The sequence below is a fragment of the Ammospiza caudacuta genome, chromosome 3, assembly GCF_027887145.1.
Source record: "Ammospiza caudacuta isolate bAmmCau1 chromosome 3, bAmmCau1.pri, whole genome shotgun sequence".
NCBI lineage: Eukaryota > Metazoa > Chordata > Aves > Passeriformes > Passerellidae > Ammospiza > Ammospiza caudacuta.
The window spans coordinates 61,725,489-61,736,947 of NC_080595.1; the positions used below are offsets into that span (position 1 = coordinate 61,725,489).

Here is an 11,459-nt window from a genome sequence, read left to right on the forward strand (position 1 = left end):
CTGGGTTTTGTGGTGCTTTATACAGGCATTATATGAACGGGGCTAAATGCTCTTTTGTGGCGCTTATATTAAAAACCAAAACAAAACAAAAGGAAACAAAATTGTTTCTTCTTGAGTGAAAAACTCAAATATTCTTAGGACTTCAGTACTTGAAATTACCAGAGGAATGCCCTTCAGGGCAGGTGTAAGACCCTTGATGTCTCCAGTTCCCATTAATGTTGTTTCACAGAGAGGGCAAGCTGACAGCCAGCTCTTACCAGTTACTCTCTAAGTTCAAATGGCCAAGGTGGTTGTGGAGGACTTAAATGATCATTAGCTGTTTTAATAGCATGTGTTGGGTTCAGTATATTAATATGGGCTGGAGTTTTGTATATTTTCATTACATATCTGGAAAATTCTGTGCAAAAAAGGTTAGGTTAAAAGGACCTCATTTAAGTAACATCACAATCTCTATGCACAAGGGAACCAAATGTAGGTCAAACAGCAGTGACATTCCCTAAGTTCACCTTCATAGCCTTCAGAAATTGTTTTCTATACCTATAAACTGTATTCTATACCCTGTGTGTAATAAATACTAAGTAAAAACAATGAGAGCATCAAATACCTCTCTCTCCACTCCACTAAAATGATAAAACAGTTCTCAAATTAATCCACAGTTGTAAGCAATATATACACAGTATTACAGTACAGCAGCTGCAACAAATTCTCAGTGCATGAAACTCTCAGTTAAGGGCTGTGCACCTCTCCCAGTCCCGTGAATGCCCACCCCACTGGGAACGTGCTGCACAATCACAGAGCTGCAAACTGAGGACACTAATTACCAACAGCTGCTCTTTGAAGAACAATGAGGAGGAGGAGGAAGGGGGGTGCACAATAGGACTGCTCACCTGGCTAACCCATGCCCAGAGGCACAGCATCTCCCAGGGGCAGTTCTCCAGCACAGGGGAACGGGGCCCTGAGCATGAGCTGCAACACATGGGCTGGAGCCCTGAACAGGGGCTTCCCAATCCCAGGAGAGCTGCCACTCTAAATTCAAGAGATCTATGTGCTTTATCTTTTCAATCAACAGTTCACAGAATCAGTTTTCTGTGGAGTCTAATCTGTCTCTCCTGTCCTGTACCTGACACAATCTGCTTGACCATCACTTACAGTGGTCATTAGGGACAGAGATGACTGCTTCACACCCCACATGGCTTATTGAGCCTTCTGCTCAGTTCCAGGACAGGTCACGTGTTTTGACTGCTCTTGGAGCAGGGAAATCAATCTAAATGGGTAGAGTGTTTGAAGGAGAGGATTTCCGCATGGCAGACTCTCAAATGCATCTCAGCACCAGGAGTTCTCTTTTCACCCATGCCTCATTTCATAAAATACAGAGAAGTGCTGGCATCATGACTTTGCCATGGTTGGGAGTAACACATATATGTCCCTCATTTTCAGGAAAAAGACAAACTGTTCAGTGTTGGGCTTTGCTATGCATTCTTTCAGTCACAGGTGGCTCATTTGAAACATCATCTGTCTACTAGTCAGCATTTACTGGTTTTGGCAACCCCCTAAACTTCCCAACTAATCAGTTAGACTTAAAACTCAGAGAAATCCTGGTGTTGCTGAGTTTTTACCACTCTTTAGCACTTCTCCCATAAAATTAGAGGGAAAAAATTGTCTGATTTTGTAGTACAAGTAAAAGGCAAGCACAGAAGTAACACATTCAATCTTTAGGAAAGGCTGAGTGCATTATCAGGACAGCTCTGCATCTCACTCTGATGATGAAGACTGCACGTCACCCAGACAGGCAGACTATTGATTTCCCACTGAGAATGACTGTACTCATTTACTGCTTGAGTTTGTGCACTAAACTGAGAATCAGGTTCGTATTTCTTTTGAGTACGCAGGTGGCTGACAGGCAAAAAAGGATTATGCAAGGCTCAAATTCCTGCCTTTTTTTTTAATCTTTTTTTTTTTTTGAGGCACCAACTTTCCAAACATGCAAAGTGTAGAGATCTCAAGACTTCTTTTGAAGTCAGTGGAAGCTGATGGGTGAGTGGCACCTGGGGAAATCAAGCTGTTACTCAGTTATCTAAACCTGAGCTGAAGGCTGCAATTCTTGGCACTCCGATGTTGCCTTAGCCATAGAATAAAACTCAATTACCTTAAATACATGGCAGAAGCTGATAAAACTTCACCAACAATGAAAAAATAATATATAGAGTTGGATATTTTATGATTTGTAATCATTACTAATAAAATTTTAGCATTGAGTGAAAACAGAGCAAAAAAGAAAAGCTAAATTTTTGCCCAGACTATTTAATTTTTATGGAACTTTTTAGTCTTTAGGCTGAGGTTCCTGTCAGTATAATTATAATGAAAATAAAAATGAGGACATTTTTCTAATCAGAAATAGTAAATACTTTAAATCCCACAAAATACCTTTTCTTCAGACATTAAATTAGTTATAAATACTTTTCTGAATAATTAACTTTTGGTTTCAACTGATGGCTAAAAGACAATTCCAAAACCTGATTAAAAAAAATTAATTACACAGAAACATAGTGATTTCCAAAATATTTTATATAGGGCTTGACTACCTAAGTCAACCCAAGTAACAATAGCATCAGTGTGGCGTGTGATTCGTGGCTTTAGTGTTTCATTTCAGTCAGGCCATTACTGAACTCGTATTTCCAGATGCAAAACTTACCCTCCTTCCTCTCCTCTTTAATATTATTATTAGCAGGATGCAACTGAATGATTAGAAGGCTGATTATCTGTACCTTTCCACAGTTCATCGCATTTTAATAATTTATAGGGATCGACTTAAATCACTGTTGGTTTGAATTTTTTGAGAAGTAATTGAAACCTATGATTATTTAGAGTAAAACAATTTTCTTGGAAAGAAAGTAGCTCATCCCAGTGGAAAGAGACTAACATGGCAATCTGATCAGTGTTTAAAGTAACACACTAATAATAGCAGCAAAAGGATTAGCACTGAGGCATAAACCTTAAGATTTGAAACTGCTCAAATTAGCATGGCTGTTACAAATACAATCCCATTTTTTTTCCTAATATCATACGAGACTAACGCTGAGAAAAAGGATCTACAGTACCATAATAACAGTATTATTTTGAGACTTTTGCAAACAGCAGTGGTCTAAGGCATCATTATTAGGCATTCTTTAAGATCACACCTCACATAAATTGCTGAGTTGCATTTACAAAAATGAAAAATCTATTATTATTATTATTATTATTATTATTATTATTATTATTATTATTATTATTATTATTAATAAAATACTATAATATTTTATAGTAGCTTTGTAAAGATTGCTTCCATGCAAATGTTCACTAGTGATGGCAATTAAATGCTGCATTAATGTGCATCTAACAAAAAGTCATTTTATTATGGCTTTACCTGACCCAGTAAAAGTGTCAAGCGATGCATCTCCAGTTGTTGTTGCTGTTTCACTGTTGTTCATGGGTTCTGTTTTGACTGCAAGAAGAGACACTACATAGGAGAATAAGCAGACATGAGATTTTACTTCTAGATTCATACTGGAGTCCTCATGCCAGTCTCACTAGTGGTAGTCCAGCTCAAACAAGCCCAGGTGCAACAGCTTCAACCTTTGCTCTGGCACCATACTGAGACAATTGACAGGAATCTGACAGGAATGCCCATTTATCTGCACAGCTCTGTACCTGTGCATTCATCCAGCTATTGGTTTTGGCAACTGGAATATCTCTGGGGGAGATTTCACCATAAATTTGATTGATTCCAACAATATCCTAAGAGTAGCATAGAGGAAGGAAACATTAACTGTCAAGGGATGTAGCACATAACAGAAATAGTTTTGCCTGACAAGTAAAACAATTATAATATGGTTTCATGATAATACAAAAGGAAATTACTTTCACAGTGCCAGCATGGTGCCTTTTTCCTTCCCCTTTTACAGAGTCTGTAGGGGTCTTTTTGAGCTAGGCCACCAACAAGCAATTTTTCATAACTGAAGAGAGAAATTTTAAAGGAAAAAAAGCCAAAGAACGAGAGTAGGACACAAATGACAGCCATGACAAGTCAGCTTCTCAATCAGAGGTTACCAAACAGTTTATCTACTCTGAACTCAAATTCATTTCTTGGGGATCATCGTGCAGTCTTACCATCCAAGCTGTAACTGAAAGCACAAAAAGCACCACCAAAGCAAAATACAGATTTCTGTAATTAAGTATGTTACCTGGACAGAACATTTGGCATGGATTTTTGTAATGGAATTTGGGAATCATCCATCCAGCTGGTGTTGTAAGAAACAGCAATAGAGAATGTGCTGCAGCTCCTATTAGCCTGTCTGACTGGCAAATGTGGAAGCCTCAAAATTTTAATGCAATTTCTTCATGAAGGGCTGTGAATGAACACTCATCACATGTTTCTGGATATCACAGGTTGGTGCCAGGGCCACAGAGTGAAGAGGCAATGAAGACCTGCACAAGCAACCACCACAGCTGCCTGCCAGGTATCCAAACTCCGAGGGCACAGCCTGGGATTTGTGAAGAAGCCTTTGCTGTGACAGGCAGCCTGGCAGAGCCCCCCGGCAGGTCTAACACAGGCCAGGGAGAGGCGTTCTCTGCCAACTCATTACCTGACGCCTCTGAGAGGCCTCAGCTAAGCTGACCAAAGCTCTCATCTGTCAACATCACTGCAGCCACGTTTGACTGCACTGGCAACAGCAAGGGAAAGGGGGGAATTTCATGTCCTGAGCTGGCAATGTATTTAAAAACTGTGGCACAGATTCAAGTCACCTAAATCAAGCGTATAAAAAGTGCCCACTAATCTCCCTTTATGTTTAGATGAGACAGAGAGGTATTTCCAGGAGTTGATTCCAAGTATGGCCTGAGCTGCCCTCAAGCTCGCCGTCCCTCATACTGTCTGCAGAGGAAAAGGCTGTGCAGGAGATAAATAAAGGACTTTGTTTCCTCACAGGAAAAATGTCCAGAACAACACCTACAGAGCCACTCTGCTATTCTGCCAGGGGTCTGTGAGCACTGTGAGTTGTTCATTAGAAATTGCACAGCTACCAGTAAAGCTGCCTGTGACAAGCCCTGTGTGAGCTACCTCTCCTACAAATTGAGATTCCATGTCCAGTCACACTGCCTAATGGATCTTATTCAGGAAGTCACATGGGATGCTGCTGATGCCTACAACTGTACAAGTGACCTGGGCTGAAGTCAGAGGGACACCAGTTTGGATCAAGCAGGACAAATCGGGATGCATTTTTCTCTGTGACTGCTGGAGTGCCCTGCAGCATTACTGGTGCACCAGTGCCAAACAAACCAAGTAGTCCCTTCTGGTTTCAGCCATACAGTTGCATCTTTCCATCTACCGTCTCAGATTAAAAACTTTTTGCATGTGTGTCTTTTGAATGTAAACTTCATTATTGTTTCTCTTTCATAAAACTACCATAAATAGTAGTTAAAACTACTAAATAGTCTCCCTGCAAGCAGCGGGATATTAATTCAATATGGAATCATTAGGGAAGAATTTCAGCCACATTTTTGCAAGCTGTCATGCACTCCTCATTTTGCTAGCTATTATCTTTTCAATTAAAAAAAAAATAAGCTGTGACAAAAACAACCCAAAATGAAAAAAAAGTAATTCTTAAGAGCAACAGAGTAATGAGTCATTCCCATTTCTATAATTATTTGAGAAGGATGTGATTTTATTTTCATCATATCAATAAAACACATATAAAGAAAAGGTTCAAGGGCCATTTGTCACAAAATTATGGTCTCCATTAAACCTCTCAGTCATGTGGAACATGAATGGTTGCCTGAAGTATCAAAAGTATGTAAATTAATTTATTTGCTGATTAGTACATACAGATACGTCTATGTACTTCTGCAAAGTCTGGACATCTACCTACATGAAAAAAAAGTACTTTTTAGTACCTTTATCTCTTTCTGCTTAATAAGAAGGTATTTCACTATTGTACATAGTCAGCTACATATGTTCAGTACTGCATCCAAGAAGACAGTATGTGTTTAACTGTTATATTTAACAAAAATGTCAGTCATGAATTGAAATGTTTACTTTAGAATTGTGTCTAGTTCTGGTTAATGCCGGCTGCGCTGCACTGCCATCAGCATGAATAGACACAATCTTTTTTCTTTCCCTGTCAAGAAAATAATCTAATACAAAATACTCTCTCCTGTACTTAACTTGAGGAAAAACATTATATTGGCACTGAATTTTGCTGGAAAATACCTATATAAATTGTTTTTATATGTGCTTGACTTTAAACAGTTCTACTTTTTTGCATTCAGGTTTCATGACGGCAAGGAATTCATCAAGGTCCTTTCTCAATGTAGCTGGAAATTTTTACTATTACCTATTTTTCTTTATGCTTTATGTCATTAAATAAAGAAGGGAAAAAGCACAAAGCTAACTAAGGAAAAGGAAAATATTCTAACATCACTTTAAGAGTACTAATTTTTTTTGTTTGTTTTATGTATTGAAAGGGAGAAAATAAAATTAAAAGCAACCTTTAACTGGAAATACATTTGAGTGCTGCTAGCAGTGAAGACTGTCCATGTTCTGCTTTCAGATGGGATAGAGCAAGCAGCTGTGTGCTGCTTAGTTGCCAGCTGGGCTTAGACCATGACAACACAGGGACAGAGCAGAGCTACAAACATCCTCAGGTGCTGGGGCACGTAGTGTACAAGGAGCCCCAAGAAGCTGGGCTTGTTCTGTCCTAGGAAGAGGAGGCTGAAGGGAAAGCTAATTGCTGCCTGCAGCTATCTGATGGGAAGGCGCAAAGATGACAAAGAACAAAGGCACGCTCACCTCAAAAGGTGCCCTGGGAAACAACAGGTGGGAACAGATACAAGCTGCACTAAGGGAAAAATCCAATTAGATGTAGGAGGAAAATTCAATGCCGCCTTGAGCGACACGATCTAACAGCGATGTTGGCTCTGCTCTGAGCAGTTCTTGGCCCAAATGGCCTCCAGGGATCTTATCCAAACTTCATTATTTTAAGGCTAACTCAGAATACAGCTCCCAACAAGCAAAAGCTTCTACAACAGACCTTGATGAAAGGACTTAGCAGATCAAAATGACTGCTATTCTGCTGACCACCTTTTTTATTTTCTCTAAAGCATTCCTCTATGTTAAGAACTGAAAATGAATGCAGAGTTTTAGGGGCAAGAGGTGCTAATACTATGCATGAAGGAGGACAAGCAAGAATGTTGCAGTGTGATGAGAAGTTGCAGCAAACAAATCTGATTATAAAAGCTCATGTAAAACAATAAACCACATAGCTTATCACAGGAATGATTTTCCTCTTTCTTTCAGCAGGCCTTAAGAGCTTCCTGGGAATATACTCAAGAACAAGTACAATTCTGAATATTCTACTGCCTATGGAAAATCAGATTTAATACAAGTAACACACTGTATTTCCTCGCTACTAATAATTAGCACTTAAATTGTTACCTTCCACATTTACCTGAACATGCTGAACAGCTAAAAGAGGAGACAGCCCAAGTTATCTCAGTCTTCCTTAAACTTAAAATCTTGTCATTCAGCAGCAGCATTCACATGGAACAACTTATTCTAGAGCAAACGACTTTTGTGCTCAAGAAAACTTTTTTTTTGGTAAATTTTCTTTGCATATATGTTTTACAAAATGGCAAGCTGATTCTGAGGGATTTTTTAAAACAACAAGTTTTTTGAAATCTTTCTAACTTTAGTCCAAACCTGTACAATTTAAGCACTTTTGTAATGACTTGTAGAGAAACATAGTGATGCATGTTTACATCTATGATTAATCCCATATGTACTGTAATGATGTCATATATAGAGTTATTATTAATCCTTACAACTTCTGACAATTAATAATACATGTCAGGAAACTCATAAGTGAAAACAACAGCTTGGAAAATTTGGCCAAAATTTTGCAAAGTGGCAAGTTACATGTGGCAGCACATTAGACATAAGCTTTGATTAATAATGAAAGCCTTAGTAGGAGTAAGAACAATACTGTCAACCTTGACTTGTGCTCAGGTAATCATGCAACGTTTTACTTAAAAACAAAAGAAAAGCAAATGGGCATTCTGTGAAAATTCCATCGGTCTGATTTCCACCAATGCTGACTACTGGCACTTCCCAGCAATGCTGAACACCACAAGACAATCCCAGTCACTCAGAGCATGTAGACAGCTAAGCTAATTATAAGCGGGTTAAATTCTCCTTGCTCATCAAATGACTTTCAGAGCATTGTAAGATAACTGCTCATAGCAACTTCCTAACAGTTTTCTGGCTGTGGGAAGAGCCTTTGAGAAAGGGTAGGAAAAAATGCTTGGGGTGAGGAGGAACCCCATGAGAACTGAGTTCAAACTGCAAAAGAGAAGACCAGAGAAAATGGAGACAGATGTCACACAGCAGCCATGGGGACACACCACACACACATGCACTGTACCAGGCTCTCTCATACTTGTTGCAGAGGAGGGAGTACTGCAACTCAGCAACCAGTCTGCAGTATTTAACACAGTCATGTTGTCTCCTGAGAACAGCAATGGTACAACAGTTCATTCTCCCAATGCCTGTTCAGTGTAAATGAATAGTCTTCAAGGCAAAGCAGTGTTTTGGCACTTAAAGTCAAGCCTTTTAACAGAACTGCATTGGTTTTATGGGTATTATTTTAACTGGTTTATTTATGCACATTGTATAATATAAAGGCATCCAGTTACTAGTGTTCTTTAATAGCATGCTGGAAGTTTTCTCCTCTCTTTATGCTGGAATAAGGATTCTGTTTAAAAATACGGTTCAGCCCTTCTTTGCAGAGCTCAATTACCCTCCCAGGCACATCCACTTGTTATTGACATTGACAGAGTTTTATTTAAATAGAGTAAGTGAATAAAATGCTGTACCTTGTGGCCAGAAAGAACAAGCCAAAAAAATTTCTTAGTACTAAATGCTAAAACAGACAGTAATGTATAAACTGTAAAGAAGGAACTCTAGTTTGACTCATCTCCATGGTGTCATTTTCATGGACTGCACCTCAGAATGTGGCACCCAGCCTCCCACTGCTATGGTAGAATTGGTTATCTGAAACCATTGGAATATCTGTATTGTAGCTGTATGGCAGTGTTACAGCATCACCTACAGCATTAATGACCAGTTGCTGCTGAGGAAAACAAACAATCCCTTTATTACAAACTTTCATTACCTCCCAAGAAGTTAAATTCATCAGCAAAAAAACCCTCCCTATTTCCTAAGTCTAATTGTGATGCACTTCTCTTGATAATGATTTTAATTTAACATAAATGCAGTAACTCAGGGTATAAGAGTAAATTATTACTCATCAAGGAAATATGACACAGAAAATATAATTAATTTTTAAGTTACTAACAGGTATAAGCAAACATGAAACACTGTACTCAAATCAACCATTCAAAATTTTCCTTATTTCATCTTTGCACCTTGTTTCAGTTCTGCCTCTTACTTTAGCTGGTGCAAATCAAAGAAGTGATGATGGAATTAGAAATTTACACTTGTATGACTGCCAATTTTTCATCATTCTTGCTGGATTTATAAATGGGTATACAGTAATTTTTGAAACTATGGTAAAAAATGCATATGACTATAAACTAGGCAAAACTTTCTGTGTGCCAGCTGTGTCTTATACTTACCTCCTGTTCCATTTGTTGTGACTGATGTGCTACTGAGATTAGATTTATCCAATTTGGAACTACCTGCTGCATCACTACTTCCAACAAGATTATGAGGACTGGCTAGATCCTGCATTTCCATAGACCTGTTAAAAAACAAGATGACAGTATTAATGCATTGTGACAGTATCTAAAATATTCTGCTTTTTCTATAATAACTTTTTTTTTTTTTAATATGGAGGGTTTGCAAAGCATCGAGGCTAACAAATCAGTGCAGGTTCCTTTGACACCTTTGCTTTTTACCAAACCTAGGAAAGTAGTTAACAGCAACATTGCCACTATTTTCCACTTTTCCTTTAGATATTATGAAGTGACATGGGCTTATGAAACTTCTCCTGAAACACACCACAGAGTTTGTGCATAAGAAAGCCAAAACAGGAACTTCTGCCTCTCTTTATCTTTATTCCAACCACCAGCAGTTACTGCATCCACACTGAATTACAGGAACAGCCCATATAAGTGAATGAACAGAACTTTTGTGCACATCTGGAAAATTCTTCACTCCTACAAATATACATATTCTTCTTGGATCTCTTGATACTTGTTTTCTTGTGCGTAATTTCCGGGAAGCTTGCAAAATTTCAGGCGGATTTAGGCTGCCATGAATTGCAGCCTCACAGTTACACTGGGGGCCTGTAGATGGCTTTCATGCAGTGACAACAGATCTGCCTTTCTCAGACAAAGACAGAGCAGACAAGGAACACTTCTTGTTAGACCGGTAATTGCAATCCAATTTGCAGTCTGTGCTCGCCCACTCCTTCTTCATTTATATATTAATTACACAGATTTTTTTTCCCCCAGAGAAACAATTTTCCTATATATGTGCAAAGTTGCCAGCCCATGTGTAACAAGAGAATGATCTACCATATGTGTACTCCAAAGGCCAACAGAAAGATTGACTTACAGAGGATGTGAAAGCCCTATTACATGGTAGAAGGCTGAGATGCAGAGGAAAGAGATGAACACTTGGAATGGTTCAGTAACAACAGCTCCCAGGCATTCATATTCTGACCAGGACAATCAATGGCAAATCATTAAGGGCAATACTCAATATCTTAAGAACTTATTTCAAGTTTCACTTTGAAACTGCCTATCTTCGGTGCTCCACAGATCCTGCTCTGTGGAAAAACAAACAAAACCCTACTACCTTTCCATCAAATACGGGTCTGCTGGCTGAAACTGGAATTTTTCCCCTCCAGAAAATGAAATTATCTGGCTTTTATACTCCAAATTCTGCTGATCTCCTGGATGATTTAATCCCTCATATTACATTAATTTAACCCATTACAGAGCTTTCATGTCTTGAATATATTTGAGAAAATGTAGGAAATACTATATCTCAACTGGGAAAATAAATGGAATCTTTACCCAGAGCCACATGAAGCAAAGAATCCCATTTACTCAAGTAAATGAAGAATTCCATTTACACAAGTAAAGGAATAAAAGTCAACAATGAGATGCTCTGGCTAAGTCATTGGTAGGATAGCCTGCCCAGCAGCACTCTGGATGAGCAGGGAAAAACTGGTATTGCTGCTGGCCATGCATCAGCAGGTAAGGATTTTACAGCCATATTCAAGAAAATGAAAAGGCACAAGCTGAGATTTGAACTGCACTGAACACAATTTCTTCATCTAATTGTATATACATTTCTACACCTCTGTCAGCAATGCATTTTATTTGTTGTCTACTGGAAATGTGATCAGTTAGATGAAATAAAATGAACTCAGGTTGTTTACAAGTCTGCCAGATTT

The 11,459-nt window shown here is 38.6% G+C and overlaps 1 protein-coding gene across 1 annotated transcript in view; it reads right to left on the reverse strand.

Annotated features, from left to right (window-relative positions):
* The window catches only part of EYA4 (EYA transcriptional coactivator and phosphatase 4), a 38,973-nt gene extending 35,480 nt beyond the window's left edge, over positions 1–3,493 (reverse strand). Inside the window, exon 1 of the mRNA XM_058800863.1 lies at positions 3,407–3,493. Within this exon, the coding sequence (XP_058656846.1) occupies positions 3,407–3,470 (64 nt within the window). The 5' untranslated portion in view covers positions 3,471–3,493. The remainder of the gene's footprint in view (positions 1–3,406) is intronic.
* Between the last annotated feature and the right edge of the window lie 7,966 nt (positions 3,494–11,459).